We start from the raw sequence: 25,794 nt of genomic DNA, 5'->3' as shown, positions 1-25,794 counted from the left end.
AAGCACAAGCACTTCCTGGAATTCCTCTCACAGATGTGAAGCCAAACTGGCTTCTGCTACAGCAGGAACTGGGGCAGGAGAGGTGTAGATTGTGAAAATGAAAGAATGGTCTGAGGGAGATTCTAAGAATCAGAGCATACTTCACCACGGTGAATGTTTCAAGAACACTGGCAGAAAAGATGAAGGAAGGAGATAAGAAAGCACAGCCTGGCAGATAGCTCAGTCCATACCCTCCAACACAACACGGTCTTTTTTAGAGGAGCTAATTTTCAGCTGTTGATACCAAGCTTGGCAGCCTGTCAGACAGGCTGCCAGCTATGTGAAGGCTGACAACAAAACCACATATTCTACAGAAATCCACAAAATGATGTTTCCAATTTTCCATCAGGTTAGGAAGGTCCTGCATGCAGCACCAACTGTGTGCTGGTAGCCCACATGCTTTACACACTCAGCATGCCTTTTGTACAAATGTGGTAGACAGTGTCCCTCTGCTTTGGACAATGGCACTTGAAAAGTCACGTTAAAAACATTTTCTCTATAGCTTACACCCTTTTCCTCTTGATTACACCTGTCTGAACCAAAACAAGCAGAATTACAATCTAGGTTTACAAAAATGCTAAGGAGAAGTATAAGAGGAAGTGTTCTCAACCACCGCTGCTTTCCAAAATACTACAGAACATTAATTAGTTGCTGCTGCTCCCTGCAGCCTTGAATGGGAGGATTGGGCTAGGGATGAACAGCAGCAATAGACCAGAATTGTGCTTTACACCAGGGCCCTGCCTGGGATCCAGGCAGAAGTGAGCCACGCTCCAGACAACTTTCCTATCTCCTTACCAACCTCATAAATGATAGGCAAAAATAAGTGTAATAACATTGAGCAATTAAACAGTAGTTGATAAATAAAGATATTGGAAATAGAGTTTGACCAATCAATATTAATACATGCTAAAAGCTGTTACTGATATGTAGCAAGCACCTACAGAAGAGGACATTAACTTATACCCTATGCTCCTCTTTACCTCTCTCCATACATTGTCCTGAATAATATCAGATTCTGGGGCTGTTTCTTCATGAATTTTCACTCCTCTCTTCTTCATGTGCTCACCTCATTCCAAGAGCTTTCAGCTCAAAAAAAAATCTGTTCCTGACAAGTTGGACGGTTGGACGGCTTTTCCCACTTCGTGGGAAGTGTCCATGGTCCCTCTGAGTTATTACCAGTCCCACACAGAGCCTCACTTCTCTTCCCTTCCCTCCAGTCCTCACAGTGGTCCATTATACTACATCAGACTAATCCAAAAATGGGAGCTGAGGGAGACACTGAAATAGGCTAGAAAAATCCTACTGTGGTATGGCACATAGGAGGAGAGCTTTTTTAAGCATTTTTGTCTCTGGTAAATAATTTCTCAAGTTCCATGTTTAAATTCCATGTTTAAATTCCCTCTCTAAGTGCTAGAGTCTGCCCTGTGAGAACCTCACTAAAACTGAGGTAATGAAGGCTATGATCAGTTTTCTGGGGGTGTTGTGACATAGAGGCAGGTCTGATTACATCATTTGTTTTGGGTTGAGTCTCAGGAGCTTTATAAAAAGCAGTCCTAAAGGTAAGGAGAGAGAAAAGGGGAGAGGAGGGCAATAACTCATTAGCAGAAGCTCAGTATATGTGCATTCTGCTATTTGCCACATGTCTACGAGGGAATTTCTTCAGAGTGCAAAGAAATCTGTGAACTGCTGGAATATTATAAGTCTTTCCTTGAGATGTCAGCCAAGAGCTTCAGCATAGTCACAGTGGCTACTGTGCTTATTCTCTTCCTAAAGATACAGCTCTCAACACAAGCGCCGTTGAATGGTAAAGTCTTTCAGCTTTCTCTTTTATTGTCACTTGTACCTTAGGTATTGCAATTTAAGCATCTTTTAATTATTACTATTCAATACCATGCTCAAAGCTGTATATTGTTGCAGTGTGCAGTTGTTTGGAGTTAGTATCATTATTTCAGTTTCTCAGAGTAGGTATTCTGACATAGACAGGGAAGAGAAATTTGTCATCTGATTTAGTTGGCAATACAGAATTCTTGCATGCTCAGTATGCTTTGCTTTGTGATCTTTTTATTTCACATAGAATGAAGCAGAGGCTGGTCCTTTCAGAGTTAGTGGAAGCATCACACCTTTCCCTCTGCCTGTTTATTTTTAAACCAGAGGGAAAAAAAGCAATCCCTGTGAAGCATCCCATACACTAGAAGTCATTCTCTTATATTTAAACAAGACTAGTTTCAGGAGGCTGGCACTCCTCACTCTCTTTTTAGGAGTTAATGTTCATCTATTCAAAATCGATTATAATCAATTTTCATTTTGTCAAAGTATAATTATAATGCATTTGGTGTCATTATAGGATATGAGGGGAATTGTTGTAAAGTGTTGTGTGAGAAGACTTACTCAGCACATATATTCAGGGGACAAAAACCCGGAAGGTTCAAACATAATCCAGAGCTGTCGGTTCATGCAGAGCTCTGCCAGGACATGCATTTTACCAGGTGTTTTTGCATGAACAGCACAAGGCATGAAACTCAAACTTTTAAGGTCATCTTCTTATTTTGTGCATATATCCTCTGAAAAATACCTATACTCTCTAGCAGGATCTCTCACCTGAAGGGCAGAAGAGTTCTAGAGATTGGTGCTTTCCTGAATAACAGAACAAAGCTTGATGCTTTCCAGGTGCTTTCTGTGACTACACAGAAAGTTTGGGATTGAAAGGATGTTTTGAAAAGATAGGCCTTATGATACATCCTAAAGGGAATTCAGGAGAATGCCTACCTCAGAAATCCAGTACCAAGAAATGGCAAGAGCTAGAGTATCTGCCTGTCACACACATCTTCCCAAGTTGATCATCACACCTACAACCATTCCCACTTTCCCAGTTCCCCAGTGATGTTGGAAATGTATTTTTTTCCTTGGTATTGATCAGTCAAACACAGATGCACTGGCTCCAGGAACCTCCTCTGCCATGCATGAGCAGGTAACTGTGCTACTCATCAATACTGATCCCAACATGAACAAAGAGGCAGGAGAGTGTTCACAGACACAGAGCTGTTGAATGGTAGTTAAGCCAGTATTTCTTCAAGCCCTGCTCAAATGAGGATATTTTGAAAACCTACTGCCAGTCAGTTTCTATCTTTATGCAAGTTTTGCCTACAGAATGACCAGAGGATCCCCCAAAAAACCTAGTAAGAGATAGTCCCCTGCAGAGAGAAGGCAAGAGAAGAATGAGGCTTCTCATCCTGAAATCTAAGAGGAATCTACAAGAGGAAACTGAGGACTTGAGCCAGGATGATTACACAGACCTTGTTTTGAAAATTCCAGTGTAAAAGAACAAGGCACACTGGTCCTGACAAACTGAAAGCAGAGTTTAGTGCTCCTAGCACACATCACTGCAAAAGAGCTAAGTGCAGTTGGTTTGCACATCCCTACAAATAATTCCCAAACATTTCACACAACATTCTAAAGGAAGAGCTGCATCTGTGACCACACTTCGAAGCACAAGAAATACAGCCAAGAACCATGAATTGAGCAGACAGGTGCATGTAATGATCAATATTTGCCTGCATGCATGCAGACATTCACAGGCACACTGAGTTTTTTTTTTATTAATAAAATTAAATTTCCAGAGAGTAAAGATCAACATTAGCCTGATAACCCAAACTGTTCAGGTCTGTCAGGACAAGCACCTTCTGCAACATTATTATGCAGCAAGATGAATGATTGTAAGTAGGTTTCAGGACCAAGAAAAATTATTAAAAAGAGCATTTAATAAGTCAAGACATTTCCAAATCCATGTAGAGACACTGTCCCGAATTCACTTCCTTATGCAGTGGATGAGTATTGATCATCCTAACACTCACTCACCCTCCCTGGGGTTCTCTGAGTTACATGGGTTCATGTATCATACTCTTTTTTTTCAAGTCTATCTATTAATTTCTGTCCATCATTTCTCAGTGTAGCAACTGACAATCCACTGACATTTTTCAAACTCCTCAACAAGGCATCAGGGGCCTCATTGTAGTTACACACCACTTATATTCCTTAGCTTCCTAACAAGAAAGAAAATACACAGGGGTATACCTACATACAAAGTTTGTGGCTATTCCACAAAAAAAAAAAAACCAACCCAACAACCAAAAAACAAAAAAACAAACCAACAAAAAAACCCCAGGGATTGACAGCAGTTTTGCTCGGGATTTAAGTGATCAGAAGAAAGTCACCCCTATGGGCAGGATCACAGAGATAATTATAATTTGTATGAGAATGGTTCATAAAATGGCATAAAATTTGGAAGTGTCTGTGTTTTGCTATGTTTTGCTCAACAGATTGGGCTAGAAAGATAGATAAAAATATTGCAAAATTCACGGGTTTCTACAATGAAAAAAATCATGTCATGGGTTTAAGTAGAAATTTGTTTCTTTACAGAGTAAGATCAAGTATTCACAGTAATATTTCCTTTTCTTCCACACAGGGTCCAAATGGTCTTATGTTGGTAAGTACTAATTCATACATACTAAATAGTGGCTTTCTTTTCTACTTTAAAGACAACCTGCCAAATGTATTCTGGTGAGTACTTAACTGGGATGACAACCTTTACCCAGGTTTGGATCTGATCCGTTTTCTTGAAATCTGTTGCTCATCCTTCAGGTCTCATATCTGGGTGACTGAGTCAGTTACTGAGTTCTAAACTGCCTTGCAGAATGGCAGGAACTTCAGCAGACTAAAGCTGGCCCTACAACTGCCCAGGGTCCCCAAAGCCCTCTGTTTCCTCACCAGTCACAGGCCAGCAGCACATTCCCAGTTCTGCAAAGGGCATTCTCCCCCATCCCACATGAGTCTTCTTTTTCAAGTGGAGTCAGAGCTCAGCAAGTCAACTCTATCGTCTTACTGAAGACTCAGGTCCCTGAAGATCCCAGTGATGAAGCAGAATAAATCATAGTCAGGAAAGCAGTGTTCATTTGTAACTAATCCTTTTAGTCGGCTACTAACTCAGAAGGACCTGGGGGCTGCTCAGAGAAAGAATTATCTAGCGTTTTTCTTTTAATTGATCAAATCCTCTAGCCAGGTATTTCCTCATTCAGAGATGTCGCTGTTGAGCAGCTAGCAGAGTAATGAAAACACCAGTTCTCAGTGGCGAGAAGGAATGACCTTTATTGTTTTGATTTCATCACATATATAGAGTTCTCAAAAGTCACCCAGATTGGTCAGTCAGAAGCCTTCCCCCAGGCCTGATTGGCCAGGCCTGCGCTGTCCAAGTTCTGGGACACTGTTCCAACAACATCCAAACTTTATCTTTATTTATAAAACACAAGAAGAATTCTCGTGGGAAAAACCTGTGCTAGCCACACAGAGTAACATTTTACACACCACATGTCCACAGAGAAGTAGGCAGTACAGTGAATCTCATAAAAAAGTGCTTGCTCTTAAGCTTTTGGTGCTGCTCCAAGACAGCACAAAGAACCTCTGAGACTGAACTTGCTGCTAGGAACTCCTCCCTTTGGCTGTGCTCCAGCTTACTTGACTTGCTTCACATAGGCAGAAGGAAAACTGTCAGCTGCCTGTCTATAGGTATTTGACTGTCTGCAGGGTCCATACACATACCTCACATTCCCAGCAGGAAAAAAGCTTGACACAGCTTGATTAACAAGCCTGGGTTTTCCACCTTGATGGCAGCCATCAAATAAACATAACACTGCTAGGTAATAAGGAAAGCAACACGTCAGTCACCACCATCAAAGCAGAAGTTTTGCCCTCCTTCCCAGGGCAATGCTTGTTTAAATTAGTTACTTCTCCCTTCCTGGGAATTTGGGTACCAGTGTTTATTTCAAAGTGTGTTCTTCTCAGCGCCCAGCTTCATCAATTCCTGTTAAGCTCTTCCCTACTGCAGTCTGATTTCTACATTCTAAATGTAAGGAGGATAGAGAGAAGGTTCACAGAACAGATTATCTTTTTCCTTCAACTACTGATTTCAAAACATATCTAGAAAAACATATAAAAGCAAATATATAAAAGCAACTTCAAAAATGTAAAGTGGCAACGGAACTTGTATAGGATAGTACAGAAAAGCAGAGATAGAACATTGATCCCCACAGAGAAAAACAGCTATTAGAGAGACTGTGCTATGCCAGGAAAGAGCCCCTCCATACTCTTCTACTAATCCTGGTTGCTTATGACATCCTAAATCCTCCACTGTTTACCTTTGCCCCTGAAACACTTTGCAATGCCTCTCACTAAAATTAAGTAAATAGGAAGGGAAAGGAAATCCAGCCATTATAACCACATTGCAGACTGATGTCAAGATGAGGGTCAAGGTACAAGATTAAGGGTGGAGGAGAAATCTGGGTGCTCAGTGTCAGAGATTTCTGTTTGTTGAGTAGGACATTATGTAGAACTGAATGTTGATACAGTGTTAGCACCTCAGGGCACAGTGGCAAAGCAAGATGACACTGCATGTGATCAGGCCTTATCTTTTCAGCACAGGCTTTCCAAAGCAATGAGGGTTTGCCTTACCTCTAATGGAAACTACTACAATAGATACATCAAATATAAAGGCTAAGCCTCTCCTCTGCTTCTTCCTTAGTCAAACTGCACCAAAGCTATTTGTTCTTCCTGTTTTCACTACCCTTGTACACAGCCCAAGGAAAAGTGCCTGGAGGAAACACCACAGAGCAGAGAGACCTGATCCCTCAGTGCCTGGTAACACAGGCTTGCTTTGTGTTCTCTGAAGGGCTGCTCCACCTTCTGTAAAATGGACAAAGCAGATCAAGTGTATCACAAGAAAAGTGGTTTCAATTAAAGAACCAAAAGAGTGGTTCTGACGCCCCACAGCTCAGGACAGCACGTGCAGGCAGCTTTTGGCTGTGAGGTGCAGGCTGAAGTCCTCTGCCCCAGAAAAGAACTGGTAGAAGTGGATGTTAGGCTTCAGTTATTTGGACTCTGGCTCTGTTTCTGTAGTGTATGTGGGTTGAAACGAAATCAGAGAACCAGAATCATCCCTTCAGAGTGGATAAGCAGCTACAATGGAGAAAACTAGCTTTAGAAACAAGCCTAAAGTATTGGTGCCAACAGAATCATTAACATGCTTTAGCAGTAATAGTGCCAACAAATTATTAATGTACTTTAGCATGTCAGGAGCCAACTTCATGCTGCAATGCAGACACGAGAACTGCTGTTAACAGACATCAGGCTAATTGTACTTGCAAACTCTTTTATTCTACTGTTGCCAAATATTCAGTTCAGTGAGGTGGAGAGATCCTGTGCTAAGACCCTTCCAGTTCCCCTTCAGAAATGCCAGCTTTAGTGAACACCCTAGAACATGCCCTAGATTTTTCATACAGCACTTAAATGCAGCAGCAGGGCCAGCTACATTCCTTGGCAATTCCTCTATCTCACAAGCTTCTCTCTGGACACATATGTGAAAGATACACACATGCTGGCTCTGTGTGCACAGAATGGTGTGCACTGAGCTCTGAGCAAAATGGAAACCATGTGGTCATGTCACCATGGCAGGGAGCCTGAACTCTCAGCCTTCACCACTAACTCAGCCCTGGGCAAACGGCAGCTTTACAGCTTCCAGCTGGCTGAAAACAGGGCAAAGTTCTCTGCCTGCCTGCAAAAATACCACAGACATTCCCTGTGTTACTGACTCAAAGCATTTTACTACACCAGTTTGCTTCAGATCAAGAGAACTTAGATGGTCTGTGAGAAGCTGGAGCAACAGAAATATCAACTGGTTGTCACAGCAACAGTCTGTTGGTACCAATGGTGTCTCACAGGGCCATCTTCTCCTTAAATGAGCCAACGTATACATCCTGGGAGCAGACATCCCTGTTCTTGAAGGAGTATCTGTCCTGCATTGCCAGCAGCACCAGCACTGGGCTGGCTGGAAAGCTAAAAGCTGTCAAAGGAGATGGTACAATGGACACTTGCAGCCTTGGTGCTGAGGGTGTTTTGCTCAGCTCACTGGGCAGCCAGACTATCCAGTGAATTATTCCTGCATTATTTACAGACATCTTTTATAAAATAGCCATGAAGGCACAGTCAGGCTCAGGGCTGTTTTCAGTGTGGTAGGGGAACATGGTCCTGCAAACTCATGTCAAGCAAGGCAGTCCACAAGCTGGATTTGAGCAGCCTGAGTTTGCACTCCCTACGGCAGGGAGTGTTCTTGGCAGCACTGGAAACAGTGGAAGCAGGAAAGGTCCTACTTCCACTCACACCAACAGCTGAATTACAGTGTTGAGGGGGCAGAACAGGCCCATGGCACAATTACTGCTCTGTTGACACAGTCCTGGTGGGATCCTCATAGAGGGAAACACTTCTGAAATGCCTGGGTCACAAATGTGTCACAAAAAAAGGAAATTAACTTTGAAGATAATTTTGCAATACTTCTTATGTTAATGTCTTTTGGAACTTGTACCACAGGCCAATCTTAATGCATCCATATACTGCTCTTTATTCAGTAGTGATCAGACAAAGCCTTTGTAAACACAATGTGATTTCCACTGAGTTTATCTGAGTGTGCTGGCACAGAAAAAGGAAAATCGGGCTCACAATCAATCATTCATTTTCAGCAGACCTAGCTGAGAAATGCCTTCCAGCTGTGTGGTTTATCTACCATGGAAATCTCAATTTCACATATGTAAAACCACGCTCAGTGAGCTCAGCTCTTTGAGATGGCAGTTCTGAGCCACTGAAATTAGAAAGACTACGTGACAAAAGACAGAGTTTCTATAAAAACTGGTTTTGTACTAAAAAAGGGGTTTTGTTTGGTTTTGTTGAGGTTTTTTAACTGAGCAGGAATGAGAAACATGAAGGAATGAGAAGTAAAATATTCTGCAGCTTAAAGGCCTGTGAGCAAAGCTGCAGATTTATGTCAAGAAAAGGATAACTGCAAGTAAAGAGCACAGTACATAAAGACTGTGATAACGATATCATTTTATAGAAAAGACAAAGTTTTCCTTCTGAAACAGTGATACAGGTGTGGAAGTTCCCATATTCTGTTGCCAGCTCTTCAGGACATTCAATTCACCCAAACATAGCACTGAAAAAATGATTGGTACTTCATGACATGATTTTCCCTGACTAGGACTAGACTTCCATTTTGTATGTCAGTCACCTGTTTAACTATCAAGTCTCCAAAGCTATGATATGTAATATTTTAAAATCTTCTTGCAAACTCATTATCTTATCAAACTTTTAAAAATCATTTAAAAGTTTGATAGTGAAGTCTTTTTACAATAAATTTTCTGACATTGCTGTAATCTTAGCTCCTTGTAAAGTGTTACATTTCAGTGTTATTGTCCTGCACAGCAAGTTTGAACCTAAGAAACTATCTTTTCTTGGTATATCCTGATGCATATTTTCCTGGGAAATATTCCTGAGTATGTAACTCCATGGTATGGGATTTATGCTCTTCTGGATGTATTTGTTATTTGACAAAAAACAGGTAGAGGATAGTCTCCAATAATGTCAGCATAACATTTATTAGCTTTTTTCAAGAATTTCAACAACTTTAAGATAGTATCATGAAGATGTAAGAGGAAAGAAATTCATGTGATTGTCAGTGAACTGAAATCAAAGATTTAAGTTACAGCAACAGCAAGGGCTATTTATACTGAAAAGCACTTATTGAGTCTGAGTATCCACACTGCAAACAATGTCACCAGCTAACCTATGCCTTGAATAAACAGCTTTACCAAGGAAGTAAGTTTAGCTTTAAGCACCAGAGTTGATCATGTTGATTCTGTCACATGCACTATGTTTAAGTCAGATTTACCCCCACTATCCATTTACTTGGCAACTGTCTTTCATGTAAATAAAGTGGGCCTCTAACAGTATCCTCCTGACTGTTAATTTCCTTCTGAAAATACCTTGCTTTGCCACTGATGACCTGATCTTCAAAGAAGCCACTGAGAATATTATAGGTTTGGGAAAGAAGCCTTCTAATCAAAAACTCAAGGGACTCAATCTACTTAGTTAAAGAGAAGTGAGAAACTATATCCTCTATGTTATGTTATTTCAATGAGTAACAAAAGTATGGGAACAGCAGGCTCACAGTGAAAAGCAAGTTGCCAAGAAGAGTAATTATCCATTGGGCACTAATGAAGTATCTTTTATCTGCAATGCTTAGAGTAGATGTTTATTCCCTTCTGAAAGAAATTGCCTCACTGAAGTAGAAATTGATCCAGCGAGTCCCAGGGCCCTGTTTTATACAGATCAGGCTGGGTGATCCCTAAAGACCTTCCTGCCTTGGAAAGAATCATGATGAATGTTCAGAGACAAGGAGAAACACAAGCTGCAAGTACCTCTTCTGGTATTTAAATCCAAATAATCTCAGCTTACAGTTTGCAAACAGCTGCTAGCTGTTAATGTGTAATTAAATCAAAGGCACAATTAAAATTCTCTTGATATTATCTATTCTTTGTAGATCCTACCTCAGGCAAAACATTATGATGAAGAAAAGTTTCACCAGAGTTTGAGCAAGTTATTGCAGGTCAAATTACCATAACAACTTCCATTTTTGCAAGTTAGCTTTTCACTGTGGGTTAAGCAATCCTGTTAGATAGAGCCAGACAGTTTGTACAGTAAGGAAAAGTCTGTGAGGGTGTGATATAATCAGACCTGTCTCTAGGTCACAACACCCTAAGAAAACTGATCATACCCTTTATTACCTCAGTTTTAATGAGGGCCTTTTTAAAAAAAAAAGTCTTAAAAATTCAGAAAAGGCTTCTTTTCCAAATTTTGTGTGAAGGCTGACACTGGGGAATTTCTATGTTAATTGCAAAGTAAAGGTTTGGCAAATGTGTCTCTCTTAATTCACACAGGTCCTGATGGAGAGAAGGCCTGGCCAAAGAAATACCCATTTTGTGGAGGAGTATTCCAATCACCAATTGATTTCCACAACGATATTCTCCAGTATGATTCTAATCTCATGCCTTTAGAGTTCATAGGCTATAATGTGCCCTCCACTGACCAGTTTACATTGATCAATAATGGCCATTCAGGTAAGGGAGCTCATGGACAGCAAGGAACAATAAAGGAAAGAGTTGCAGGAACTCAGTGATTTTTTTACTTCATGAATGAACTACTTTGATTATCAGATGAAATTAAGCTGCAAATCAGATTATAAAGTCTTCAAATCAGCATACCTACATCTACAGAACAGGCTACCGAAATTTGGGAATGTACTAAGTACAAATGAGTTCCCAGTAAGTCAAATTTTAAGTAAAAAATTTTAAAATAAACTCTAGGCATGTCAGAATTAATGCCCAAGCTTTTCTTATTACTTTTGTTATGGTACTCCAAAACAGAAAGAGACTTTGTGATTCTGCTAAAAATAGATTAACTGATAAAATATGAGTAATGGGTCTCTTACATGCCTCAAAGCAGCTCATCTGAACTATGTGGGGGGATGGGGGAAAGAGAAAAAATGTAGAAGCATCAATCTATTCTTTTGACTTGAGATAGAAACCTCTTTAGTGTAAGGTAAGATAGACAGGGATAGGTAGTGACAAATTGGAAATACTGTACAAACATGCCCTCCCCACAGCAGAATGAATCAGTGTCAGCACAGTAGGTAAAAGCAGAGATGGTGCTGTCTCATAAAGGTCTCCTATACTGACAAATTATACAGTACCAGTGAGTCAGCCCCACCATTTTTCATTCCTTCCTGAAACATTTGAAGACATAGAATAAGAACAGTTATAAAACCTCCCACTTTGTACCCTCCTTTATTGCATAAGTATCAAAATAACCTGTGTTATAAAATGGCCTCTGCTCTCATACACTTGGTTAAAAGATGACCAGCAAGCAAAAATCTCTTTTTTTATCATTCTTTCAGTGAGGTTGACCTGCTCTACTGAACATCATAAGCCTATTCTTCAGCAAGGGCCAACCTCTTGGGACAGGTTCCAGGTTTTCTTCTTGATCAATCTCTCCATTAAAACCAGGTTGCCTTAGACTAGGAACAGCTGAACACCCTTTTCCTTGGGAGCCTTCTTTCCCTAAAAGTCCCTCCTGGTCCTGAGTGAAAGACTGTACTGTCACAGTTGGATGCACTGGGCTGATGTAAGTGACAGGCAATAGGCAGAGAAGGAAATATTGTCATTGTGTACTTAAAGGGTGCCTGAGTGCAGAGGGAGCCAAAAGAACAGCACTGAGAGCCTGTCCCTCACAAAACAGTCACACAGGTAAAAGCAAATTCCTTGGAGAACCTATGTCACTATCACTGTCGGATCTTAACCCTGAAACATGAAATTTGATTACTTCCTAATGAAAGCCAAGACAAAAATATATCCCCCTCAGTAAAAATGGGAATTCCTTTCTATGGTCAGTGCCCTCCTAGAAAGAAGTAGAGATGCATCCTACTCTAGGAACCTCGCTTAGATACAAATTAATTGCTCTGAGTAACAAAAAATTAGCCTCTGTTGGAGTGATCATTATACCATCTCCTGCTACCTTCTCTTTCAGCTAAAGAGGAAATCAGCAGGATGCTTAGTATTGTGCTGTCAGTCATTCCTACATATAGTTAATGCTCTTCACCAGCCAGCTCATCCAGACACAATTACCTACTTCAGCTAGACTGAAAACAGTAGAGCTCAAAAAACACCTTTTTTAGGACCAGCCTAAAAATACATAGGGTCACAGCTGTTACTTCACTAAGGTTTTGAGCCTTGCTTCCCCTGAAAAACATGTCCAGGACAGTCCCAAAACAAACTGTATTCACACGGGAAAATAATACAGAAAAATTGCAAAGCAATTGATCTGTCTTGACATAAGACATTGCTTTATGAATACTTCCAATGAACCAAATACTTCCAATGAACAACTGAGAAGTTTCTGCTGAGTTGAGAATCACTACTGTAATTTCTACACCAAAAAAACCCAACAACTTGCCCTGCCTTTCCCCACTGGAGAGGCTTAGTGAGCAGAAGGGAAGGTTATGCATACAAAGGTCTCCCTCCAGCACATCAAGAGAGAAAATGCTAGTTCTTAAGGCCTGGGATTATCTTGCTGCTCAACATCAGTGTTCTGGGTTTGGGAACAGTGAGGAGAGGGGTGAGTTTATTTGGTTTTGTCATGTGCACCTAAAAGAAGGTTAAGAGGCAAAGGAGCTCAATATAGCAGGAGATATAAATTACCATGAAAAATACTAATTTATTAAGCCATTTTCAACCATTATAAGGGAATTGGCAGAAAGTACATGAGCCTAAATTTTGCTTCAACTTATCAATAATTGTCTCTTCAATGTCTGAGATAAATTCACATTTTTCAGGGAGAAGAATGATTTCCATTAGCAACAACTGCCACATTCAATTCCTGTATTTAAGAAAATAGAAATGTGTATGCTCTAAATTTTCTTGATCTACCAAGAAAGGCTTAAAGAGAACCAAAGTGTTTAGCAACTACCGGAGTCTGAGATGGATTTAAGTTAATAATCTGCCTTGTTCATGCTCCATATATAATGTACTTAGACACAGTATTTTTATTTGCCCTGTTCTTGAGAGCTGTGGCATCATGTTCCCATCTGGTTTTGATCTGCTTCCAGTGAAAATGTATCTGTCACCTACCATGTCCATCAGAAACCTCCCTTTTGAATACACTGCGTCCCAACTTCACCTGCACTGGGGAAACAGAAACAAGTCCGAAGGCTCCGAGCACACTGTCAGTGGGAAGCATTTTGCAGCAGAGGTAAGAGCAGCTCAGGTCAGGGAAAGCAGCAAAGAAGATTGGGCAGGTCCCATTGTTTCAATATCTGTGTCTTGGGTAAATGATTATAAAAGGCTGTGAGGTTCTAAGCCAAGCATTTATGATCTGGGTTTACACCAAAAACATGGGTTGTGCCCCACAAAAAAGATGGACTTGGATGTGCTAAGCCAGGGAGCTGGAATTTAGATTCTAAACTCAGAGCTGGCATCAGGTCTCAGCTTTCAGCTCCATGACACTTCTGCTCTGTTTACCTTTACTCACCTTCTTCTATACAGCGAAGAACTATTTACCTTTTCTAATTCTAAATTATGGATTTGGGAATAGGTTTTGATAAGCAGTACCAATCAGATATTTATCTAAAAATTATTAAAAAATAAATTAGAATAATTTGCTTGCGTAACAGCACTTTAGGAATCCTTTTCCTCTCTAGTTACATTTAACACCCCCATGCAATGGGGTTTGCATTCCAAATATTGGAGTGCTAAGGTGTTATTTTTTCAGAAAAATTTATTAGTACTACAGTCAAGATGCCTTGAAGCTGAAGTCATGGATTCTCTTTCTCCCCTCATTACAGGGAGGTGTGGGGTGTGTGTAACTCAGCTACAGCAGGGCTGGGAGTCCCAGGACCTTCTGCCTTTCTCTAAAAAGATCTTAACCACTGCACCCAGAAACCCCTGAAGGACCTTCCTGCATTGTCTTATCCTGAGGTGGCTGCAATGGTTCTTTTTTGCTGTGGAACATAAACGTGAGCATGACCCAGATGTTATTGTAACAAAATATGTCCTCCTTTGTAGCTGCACATTGTACATTACAACTCTGAGAAATACCCAGATATAACAGCAGCAATGGACAAAGCAGATGGACTGGCAGTTTTGGCTGTTCTCTTTGAGGTAGGATGCAGGATCTTTTTTTTTCTGTTTGTTTAGAATATGCTTTCAATCATTCAATTATGAGAGAGCTTTAATGTACAAAATTACATAGATTATTTAACAACACAGTGGCTGAAGAAAGGTTCTTTCTTTTCTCTTCCACCCAGAAAAAAAAAAAAAGGTCAGATTCCAGCAGCACACACAAAACCAGGAACAAAAAGTTAAGAAACTAAGAATTCTGAATATTTCCTCATGTTTTTCAGTAAATTAACTTCAGCTCTGTCAAATCCATTTTTGCATTCATTTACAAACTAACAACTGGTAGAGCTTATCAAACAAGAGGCAACAGTGAATTTCAAGCTCATTTACTCAAAGCTGCCTACTGTAGCATGAAGCAGCTTGAACACAGCAGAGGATCAGGCAGGCACAACCCTGCCTTTGGCCACTATATGTAATTAGGATTTAACCACACTCTTCTCCCTGCTAACTTCCCAGATTCTTTGAATCACGGATTACAGTAAACGAGTACATTCAGTGACATTTTAAGATGTCAGATGGACAGCTTTCCAATTTTCCTCTCTGAAGTCCCACATATGAAGATAATTATGACCTTAAAAAAAAAATTAGTAGCTTGTACATATACAATTCTCTTTTTTCTTGAGGATTAAAACTCCTCAATAAGATAACTGTAAGGATAATTTTTAAACGTGAGGATTTTCTGCAGCATAACAAACCAAAAACACAAGTTTCCACATTTCCATCAAAAAAGTAAAATGTTAAAGTTAGCAAACAAAGCACTCATCAGTATTACCCAAGCTTACTTCCCAGCACCTCTAAGATTTTGACAGTAATTTTGTGTTAAATTTCAGTTCATTTGGAAGTTGTAGCTGTGAAAAGTGTCAAGAGTATTGTATATTATGCTAGGGAATAATACTGGGATTCTGGTTATTTCTAAGCAATGGTGTTTGAAAATCGCATTAGTGAACAATGGAGATTAGGTCTTTGAAAAGCTTTCAGACAGCTGGTGGCTATTACAGTTGATGTAAGGACACCAGTTTACTATGTCTGGTTGTCAGAGGAGTTGCTAAGCACCAGCTCTGAAGAATTCATAAAATAGGCATTGATTATTAGACTGAAAGCTGCTGGTAGTGGTTGAAAAACATAGTCTTGTGTGACAGCTGAGTTATAGCCTTTGCCAGATAGTTGAGTTGTGGTCCTGTGGTACCCAACAGCGTCATTCTTTACCTCCCTGGACTGTGAGGAGCAGCAGATTAAAAAACATTTGTGGGTGGAAAAATGTGGCTTTGACTGGAAACCAAACGATCTGAGAAGCCTGGGAGCTGAGAACTTCTGCCTGCAGTGCTCTCAGAGGAAATGGCTTCTCTTTGCACAGCACTCTGAACAGAGAAGGGCAACAGGGTCTTTCAAGGGCACACAAAGGTCTGCACTGCAGTTGTAAAGGCAGTGTTATGATACAGCAGCTCTAACAGCTCTGGAGTAGGAGCAAAATCATGGCTCTGAGGACAGAGGTAATGTTTTGAGTTACAAAATACTTATGCCATTCTGTGAATACCTGGCCAGTGGAGGCACTTGCCTTATGACAGGCCAGAAGCACAGATTCATATTCAGACTGGTGATTTGCACAGCTGTTGATTGTGTGATCATTGCAGATTGGACCCTTCAACCCATCCTACGAAAAGATCTTCAGGCACTTCCGGAATGTGAAATACAAGGGTGAGTGGCTGCATCAGACTGAGAATGGCTGAGAGTATCACATGTCACCCTGAGAGGGATTGAATTGGCTGAAGAAAGTCCAGAGATCCCAGGCTAGCCTGTCACAAACTGTGAAAGGCTTCCAAATGCAGTACATTTCTGGGAAGAGCATATGGCCAGCATGCATGTGATTCTGACTGGGCCTTATTTCTTGCAAATGGCATTTTTTAGTTGATATGGCCATAGTTTACCTTAGAGGACCCTGATTTTGTATCTAAGACAGGATTAGCACATTGGAAACTTTAAAAGCAATGTTCCTTACTAAACTGGGATCATCTCTGCTAAAAGGTGTTTTTCTTATCCTAGAGTTATGACATTGAAAATATCCTACTCAATGAAAAGCAAATTCACTTCCCTGACACACTTCCTGTGTAGTCATGATGCAACATTTAACACGAACCCCCTTTTTTAGATCAGAAGGTCCTGGTCCCTGGTTTCAATATTCAAGAACTGCTCCCTGACAGACTGGATGAGTATTATCGCTATGAAGGATCCCTGACAACTCCTCCCTGCTACCCGAGTGTTCTCTGGACAGTTTTCCGACACCCTGTTAAAATTTCTCAAGAGCAGGCAAGTTCTAATAGAACACATTTCCCTGATTGGTGTCTACTAAAGAACAGCAAACACATATTCTCATTTCCTGAATTTCTCTTACGTTCCTGTAAAACTGAAAGGTGACCATTGCTAAAATCCTTTCAGTGGGAAGAACAGCACAGAACTGACATAAATCAACATCCCATTCTGTTTGTTGTTACCATGTTTTCAGTTGGCCAGAACAAAGGACACACAACATCATGGCAATGCAAAGTTCCCAGTATCAGCTCGAAAAAATCACAGTCAAGTCAGATGAATTTTTATTTTCATTACGTACTTACTCCCTGCTTTAAGTATTTCCATGAGTTACCTGCAGATTATTTTGTTTGGGCTCCATGTCTGAACATTATTGACTGAGTATTTTAGTGCTACTCTGATCCTAATGGACTTAGGTGGGTTGGATAGTTTCTAAAAAGCATGTGTTGTGTTATTTATTAATCTTGAACCCTAGCTTTTCCCCCAAATTACATTTTTTGTGCTCATCTAATTAATTTCTTTTGCCCTTAGGTGGCCACCTACATAGACTATAAACAATCACTATCTTCTGATTCACCTAATTGCAGACATGGGGGAAAATATTAATATCAAAATCTTAAACCAAATTACTGCACGCTCCTCATTATGAAAATATATTCTTACCATTGTCCATTCTGTCAGATCATATCTCTACCAAAATACAGTGTTCTTTCAAAAAGCAGCCTTTAATACTTAGGACTTAGACTGTGCCAGGGAGAGGATGCTGGAAAAGTCTACCATGTTTCCTCCCATCCAGTTTCCCTGGCAGATAATCTGATACTAAGCAGTAGTTTTATCAGCATGTAAACAAAATACAGGTATGGATTTGGTGATGTCACACTGTTTACACATTATTCGGTATTTGGGCTCACAGGCCACAACAGACTTAATTATTACTTGAAGTATCCTCCTTCCTTTGACTACCCTTTTGATTTCAAACACACTCCCAGTGATCACACACTGGCACTGCTTTCTCTGTATTCTGCGAGCTGAACGGGTGCTTCCCTTTATAGTTACTGGCACTGGAAACAGCCATGTACTGCACAGAGAGGGATGACCCAGAACCCCTGGAAATGGTTGATAACTTCAGAAACGTTCAGGAATTCCATGAAAGACTGGTTTTTATCTCCTTCCGTGAAGGTGAGTTGTATGAATGCTGTGCAAAGAAACAGTGCACAGTGATCTGTGTAAATCTGAAGTACTGGAATGGCAGTCCTGCTGCACTGTGCCACCATAAAAACACAGCAATCTCCTTTCCCTGCAGTTCACTTTGCTGCCTTTTCTTCTCGTATTGCATTGGTGCACAGGCAACTGTACAAGAATAAGGTATTCCCGGAGTAGATAAGAATTTTTTTCCACAGTGGGTATCAGGCAAACCCTACAACCCTTCTGATCAAAGGCAAAGAGATGAAAGAAGGAAGACATGATTGGCCTTGTCATGCTTGGCAGAAGTATTTGCTGTCACTCCAAATATGAAACAGCTCCACAGCTGAACTGTTTCAGCAATTTAAAGTGCTTAAGATGGCCTTGTCTCACCAGTGACATTTGCTGGTTCTCAGCAATGTCAGACTTGATCTTATGCAGACCACACATTTAAAAGGAGTCACAACTTTGCCTTTCAGGGATGCTGTTTTGGGGAGATTACATAGAATCAGAAGAGGTCCTTGAGGAATTCAAACTTGGCAAATGTAAATAATTCATAGCGCTGGATTGTGTGATCTTTTACACATTAGAAAAGAAACAACCCCATTTTATGAGGAAGAGCTGATTTAAAAGCTTAACTCTGCAGTGTTACACAATGGCAACTCATAAGTTTGGTGGGGGGGCTTTGCACAAAAGTCTGCATCTGTGGTGAGAATTAGAGCTGTACCCCACAGTAAGGCCTTTGAGTATATTGTTTGTGCAAAATGTATTGTTCCAACTTCTCTGTTGTCTTGCAAACAAATACTCTTAAGCATGTGTGAAGCTGGCATGTACACTCAAGGCAGATGAATCGAGGCAAGCCACTACACTATTTGAAATTGAGAGTAAAAGGTTCCTAAAAGAAAAAGCAGACTTCACAAAAAGGATTGGCCAAGCAGTAAACTTTCAAATTAATAACGTGCGTTAGCACATCATTTCAACTTTGCCTGCCAGTTTCTTCACTATTTAGATGAAAGAACAGAAAACACAGGAGTTGTCTATTTTGGGCATTTTCACAAAACAGCCACTGCAGAAACAATTCCCTGGAGGCACACTGCAGTAGCTGCCCTTGCCATTCCCCCTGCAGACAGAAAGCCATAAAGGAGAAAAGTGAAAATCAGAGATCAGCCAATACAAATCTCAGGCAAAACATTCCTGTTAAATCCAAGATGAATTAGATTTGTCACCAAAAGTTTGCTTATCTCTTAAAATGAGAATTACATTAGTAGTTCTCCTGCTGATAGATTCTAAACATAATGCACAAGAAAATTACAAGTTTACCAAATTATTAACAATATTTAACAGCTCCATGATTAATATATAAACTAGTACCAGTTGCACAAACAATATTTTGAGTAAACCAAAAGATGACTGAATAGTGAAAGAGGGAAAGAAATAGAGTATGTCAGTCTTTTTTCTGCTCTTATGGATTGGCCAACTAGAAGAATGCCCCCCATGGCATTCTTATATGACCACAGAGAGGTTAAAACTTTCTTCTCAAACCTCCAATCTCAAACACTGGCTGCCAGCTGGAGAGCTAGTTGGGTCCAGAATGGCTATTTTAGTAATCCTCTTCAAATCTCTGCTCAAGTCAGATTATGTGCAATGATTTCAACCAGCAGAATTTGCAATACAGCTGCCAAGTTTCTGAGACTAAGGCTTCCTCTGCAGGACCTTAAATCTCTGCACAATGTACTATAGCAATGCCACTACAGAAGCACTTCCTGAAGTACCAGAAGTTCCACAGTGAACAGCTTCCTTGTGATTAAGACAGGTTCACCACAGAATCCTAGTGATGCAATTTTTACATTTTCTACCTCCTGATTATCAAAATTCAATACCTGGTGGGCTTGGCAAGGGTATATTGTCAATTCTTAACCACACCTTTGAGCCACTGATCTTCCAAGTCAGTTTGGTCAGTGAGAAATGTCAAATGCAGTCTTCCATCTGTTTCTTAAGCTGACCTTTCAGCACCTGACCATATTCTCTCTATAAATCACACTCAGCACTTAATAGTAGAAGGTAGAGAGTTACAATCCATGATCCCAGGAACTGAAAATCAGACACTATGCTTTTCATCCAGGAATCTCCAAACACTTCACAGAAATAGTGTAAGCATTATTATTTCCATTTATGGGAGAAAATTTGACCCAGATGTGACTTTCTCAAAATTGTTGCTGTGAACCAGAGCCAAACCAAATAATAACATTTGATTCTCCCTCTGCTAAGCCACATTATTGGCTCCCATGCAGAGATGACACCAGCTACAAAAGCGTTTTCAATGTATCTTCAAAGCTGGCATGACTTAGCAGAGTTAAATTGTAGGGGTTATTGCCCATCCTGCTGTTCATACCCCAGAACTGGTCTCTATGGCTGTGAAAGACATTGCTCAGTGCTACTTTAATAGAAAACCCATTCAGTCTAACTACATTTAATTACAAAAGCTCATTGACTCTCTCAGTGAACCATAGAAAAAATGTTGAACCCATTTCAAAAAAGGTATTCATTGCCCCTGTAATCTCACATTCCACTTACTACAGTCACAAAAGCTCCCTCACAGGTGCAGCCCCTCAGCTAAACGGCAAAAGAAATTGAAGAAAAAAGAAAAAGAAGAAAAAAAGGCTTCTCCTGTTAAAGCCCAATGAAGTACACCTGGTTGCTGCAAGTGCCCAGCCTGATGCAGGCAGCTGAACCACACATAGGAACAGAGCACACCCATTAAGAAAGGGAGGCTATGCACAGTCATGGCTTGGGCCAGGCAACCACAGAAATTTGTAAAAGAAATCCTGTTGCGCACACCTCGGCCCCTACTAAGCAGGTTTTCAAGAACTTTTCTGCCACCTTCACCTGAGCACAGACACCACAAGATGGGGCCACTGGTCTGCGTTCTGGATCAAAAGTGAAAATGACTGAAGTATTCAGTCATCCACATTTTTGATGCCAGTAATGAATATCCAAATTCATGCTCACTATAAATGAGAACCACATTTCAAAAAGCCTCTAATCTTAAAGGATTACACAGCAGAACTCACACGTGTTTATAATATATTTTGTCTGTCAGCAATTTATTCCAATAAAATCGGCTTCACATACATGCAGCTGGAATTTGTTATTATGTTCAAACCACCCACTGCCCACGAGTTAAACAGGAACTCGTGTCTAGTTTTGATTATGGTACCATGCTGAAATACTAAATAACTAAATTTTGTAAGAAGATCCTCTCATCAGACAGAAATGCTTCCTACCTGTCCTCTTCAAAATACAAGCTCTTTTTCTACAGTTATCTATTTTCTGTTATATTCTTCTGCCCATCTGACACACCTTTACTACAACAAAACTCACCTTGTGTAAAACAGCTCTTCTTCAATTCCATGGATTGTGAGCTTCTTCCATTTAGCAGGACTTCAAATTAATGGATTAAATGCTATAAACTTGCTATAAACTTAAACTCCACATTTTACATTTGTGTTTTATCACAGCTGATTTAACAAGAGAAACTATTTAGATAGAATACATGAAACTGATCAGTTTGACTCTGGCAGAGCCCAGATGTTAGTTACAGAGAAATGGTAATTCAATAAAATATAAAAAATAATGTGCAAATAAATTAGGAAACTGAAGTTAAGAAAAGGGAGCTCACCTCCAGGATCTCTGAGGAGGGTAAAATACATAAAAAGGACTTTCATTGCCAAAAATGTACATGAAGGTCACTAACAAATACAGCATTATGACAATGCTTAAATGTTTATGTAAACAAGAGATCACTCAGCTCCTCACACTAATATACTGAATTAATTTTTACCTTCTTTGATGCCTTCAAGCAATGTTTTCAACAGCAAAGCATATCATTCTTCAGCTGTCCACATTCAATGGTGCTCTGTTTGAAAAAACAAAAGGCGGCAAATTTAACATCCTTGGTTGCCTGGATTTAGTTTCTTGGTTTTGCCCAAGATCTCTTATTTACTATAGCACAAAAATCAGAATCCTGCTGTGACCTGCTGTGCCAATGCCTCCACATTGACATTGTGATTTCAGCACGTGTCTCATGGCACAGCATTGTCAATTGTGGATCTAGCTGTGGGACTGGGACATTCCAGGGAACATCTGTGCAAAGTTACCCATTCCATAGTCACAAAGGGGTGTGACCAGGCTGTAGGAAGGTTGCGGATGCAGAATGCAAATGTTCCAACAGAGCAGAGACTCACCTTCTCCTCTCAAGGCAATGATATTGACAGTTTTGCATGTTTTCCCTCTTTTCCTAGGTTTTGTGGTTTCTGTTGTGATAGCCTGCATTCTGGGAGTTCTCTTCATTCTTGCAGTAGCCTTCTGGCTACTGAAGAAGAAACGGTAAGATGGCTGGCTGTCACATCACAAAAAAATTCAATTTTTTCCCTCTGACACAAAGAAGTGCTTGTGTGTGTCGCTGTTGAGCAGCTAGCAGAGTAATGAAGGCACCAGTTCTCAGTGGCAAGAAGGAATGACCTTTATTGTTTTGATTTCATCACATATATAGAGTTCTCAAAAGTCACCCAGATTGGTCAGTCAGAAGCCTTCCCCCAGGCCTGATTGGCCAGGCCTGCACTGTCCAAGTTCTGGGACACTGTTCCAACAACATCCAAACTTTATCTTTATTTATAAAACACAAGAAAATTTCTCATGGGAAAAACCTGTGCTAGCCACATGTGTGTCCAAAACTTTGCACATTTTTCACACTGGTAAGGTTTGATCTTTTATGAGACATGATTTCTTCCTACAAACTATGATTTGTTTTTATTACTGTAGACATTATTTCTCCTGTATCATATCAGGTTGAGTCAATAACAGACTCACATAGTTTTTCTGAAATGGTTTCTCAAATGCCCTTTGTTCTTTTCTTGTTCTTTTTGCTAGCACTGCTGCTCCTAATTGCTTTTTGGATCCTTCCATTTTTTCCTAGAATAGAAAGTGAAACAAGAAGAATGGAATTTTAGGAAAACCCCTCCCGAAGGTCACAACATTTTAGAGGAAGAAATATACACTGCCAAAAGATCATTAAGCCACTGTTTGCCAACAGAGCCAAATAGCAAATCCTGAGAAAAAAATCTAAGATTCCAAATTTTCCTACAGCCTAACCCCTTTGTATTCAGTATTGACCCTGCATACAAAACGTGTTCTCCTGAAATATTTGTAACAATAAGGTACTGTGACATTTGCAGTAGTACAGAGAAAAACAATCTCATACATGCATAATAGACAATTTAAAGTAACTAATCGTGCTTTTCCTTCATTGGCATTACAATTACTTAATAAATTTGTTTTATTTTAGCTGCAAAAAGGGAGTGGAAGACAACAGAGGAGTCATCTACAAACCAGGCATGTACAAGGAGGAAGAAGACATCTCCAAAATTTGATGCCCTGCTCTTTCACAATAGCCCCTTTTCATTCAAAGCACTGATTTACTTTGGATTGGTGAAACACATCTCTTGTTCTTGGCTAATGATAAGCCTCAGGAGAGTTCTAAAAACACATACCAGCCAAAAGTTTTCTGCAGCCCTTGTTCTCTTGTTTTCCAGAGAGATATGATCAATGAATCCCCCTGAGCTGAATTCCTCACCACATTCTTTTCATGTCTGCTGCTTACTGAGTCTGGGTGTTTCAATTGATTTTACAGTTAATCCTAAACTCCAGTTTTATGGTTTAACACAGGTTTTCCCACAGGTATTCAAATCAGAAGACACTCATCAAGCTACATGCACTCTTCCCTGCTAAAACAAGTTATTGGTTTTAGCAGCATGAATATAAACAAGATAAAGGGCAAACTGTATTTGACATCAGAATTTGAACTGGGTTGTTCAGCAGATACAGTTTTTAAAAGAATACCATACGATGCCAGTGCATTCACAAGTGGAATTGTAATATTAGAGGAAAAGAAGTTTAAATGCAATGAAAGCCACATGGATTATTAATGGGGTTCAAGCCCAGGAACTCAGTGCTGAGAAAACACTACTGCTAGAGGAACAGCTCACTTTCCAGATATTACCCCGCCTCACAAATCTGTTAAGGAAGTCAGCCCCTGACTGTCACTGGAATTAGAGAAGAAGATTGTCTTTTTATCCTGCTTATTATTTATAGTGTGTCTATGAATGATGTGAAGATAATGTAGTTGCTGCTGCTTCTAAGCAGACTTGTTATTTAATCATGAAATCCTGATAGATTGCAGTATATATTACAGCTGCAATTACACAGTAGATATTTTTTCTGATTTAGTTCTCTTAGTAATCTAATTCTTAGAAAGAAATCTAAATTATCGTTTCAAACCTCATAAGCTACTCGAGTCTCATTATGCATTTTGGGAAGTGACAAGTATAAACCTGATTCCACTGAAGACAATGTGGAATGTCATTGACTTCAGGTGTATCCAGCCTACCCCAATATATACAGAATTCCTCTTGAATCTGACATCTGCAGTGAGGATCTGAAATGCCTACACTTCAGCACGCACACAGGAAGTGATAGGTCACAGGATTATACCTAAAGTAACTTCTGGTCTGAATGCTGCTAAACACTACCGGGGAAATTTCAGTCTGAACTTGATACTTAGATCCCTTTTACATTCAATTGCAGCATCACCACATCGGGGGTTTTAGAGAAATAAACTTTATCACATGAGTTTCCTCCTTTCAAGATCGCAGATACAGACTATTTCAGCAGAGTGTTTTGGACTCTTCCCTTTCCATTCCCAAGGATATTGCGTGATGTCAACAGCAAGCTTTTGAGTGCATGGAGAAATAACTTATTAATACTTAGTGTACGTGAAATTTAGGAGCACAATCTTACAACTGAGTACACTGCACATGCCAGCATTTTCATCCCACATAAACAAGCACGTAAAAGATCATCTTGTTGAAATGTCTGAAATTACTTAAAAAGTATTTGTGTGCTACAGGGAACTTTACTTACTCTTTGAATAAAGGTGTTTAACGACAAGATTAAATAATAAATTTTTATGCTGTTTCTTTGGTTTCTCTTGTTTCTTCTAGAAGAGTAACATTTTATTTAAATCTTCACCTCAGCTGATTAGAAACATCCATCAATCACTCTCTTTTGTATGTAGCATCCTTGACACCTGTAAAAAGAAACACAGAAACCTCAGCCAAGCACTACATGCTTACTGTGAGGAAAATCTCACAGTACCAGCAAAGGAAACATATTAAGCACATTACACATTTGGCAGAAAAAGTCCCCTTCAGAATTGTTTCTAAAGCAAAAGAACAAAGTGAAGAGGAATTCACACAAATCATATTCCTGCTACTCCCACTCATAACACTCTCTAGTTGCATGGAAGCTTCCAATAAAATCCATTCTGCCTTTGAAAATGCAAGCATATGGGAATTATTGGTTTTCTTTAGTATTGTATTACCAGTTTGCACTGCCAGTGGTCCCTAAGCTGAAAGAATCTAAGCCCATATGTTTTCTGGTCCCCACAGTCAATGTCATTCAATAAACCTATTGAAGTATATCATTTTTTTAATAGTTTCAAGCAGATTTCTTTTGTCACTCTTACATACACAATATGTCCAGGAAAAAATCAGGCATGATCAGAAAGGCAGATGTAGTTAACATGCTACCACAATAAATAAAACCG

At 39.9% G+C, this 25,794-nt stretch overlaps 1 protein-coding gene across 1 annotated transcript; it reads left to right on the top strand.

Annotated features, from left to right (window-relative positions):
• Positions 1-1,643: 1,643 nt before the first annotated feature.
• Positions 1,644-25,150, top strand: CA12 (carbonic anhydrase 12). Its single transcript, XM_085070881.1, has 10 exons — positions 1,644-1,843; positions 4,502-4,522; positions 10,854-11,033; positions 13,577-13,719; positions 14,532-14,627; positions 16,277-16,340; positions 16,792-16,949; positions 18,002-18,128; positions 22,433-22,517; positions 23,476-25,150. Exons 1-10 carry the CDS (start codon positions 1,753-1,755, stop codon positions 23,558-23,560), a joined length of 1,050 nt encoding a protein of 349 aa, XP_084927007.1. The 5' UTR covers positions 1,644-1,752; the 3' UTR covers positions 23,561-25,150.
• The last annotated feature ends 644 nt before the right edge of the window (positions 25,151-25,794 follow it).

Source organism: Lichenostomus cassidix, chromosome 10 (genome assembly GCF_008360975.1).
Source record: "Lichenostomus cassidix isolate B80296 chromosome 10, HeHo_3.0, whole genome shotgun sequence".
In the NCBI taxonomy this organism is placed as follows: domain Eukaryota; kingdom Metazoa; phylum Chordata; class Aves; order Passeriformes; family Meliphagidae; genus Lichenostomus; species Lichenostomus cassidix.
This window is presented reverse-complemented; position numbering and strand designations above follow the sequence as displayed.

Excerpts from the sequence above, each read along its gene's own strand:
- CA12 (XM_085070881.1), top strand. The coding sequence starts at position 1,753 with ATGTCAGCCAAGAGCTTCAGCATAGTCACAGTGGCTACTGTGCTTATT. Across the intron at positions 4,523-10,853 it reads GTCCAAATGGTCTTATGTTG|GTCCTGATGGAGAGAAGGCC; the intron begins GTAAGTACTAAT and ends TAATTCACACAG. Across the intron at positions 18,129-22,432 it reads TTTTATCTCCTTCCGTGAAG|GTTTTGTGGTTTCTGTTGTG; the intron begins GTGAGTTGTATG and ends CTCTTTTCCTAG.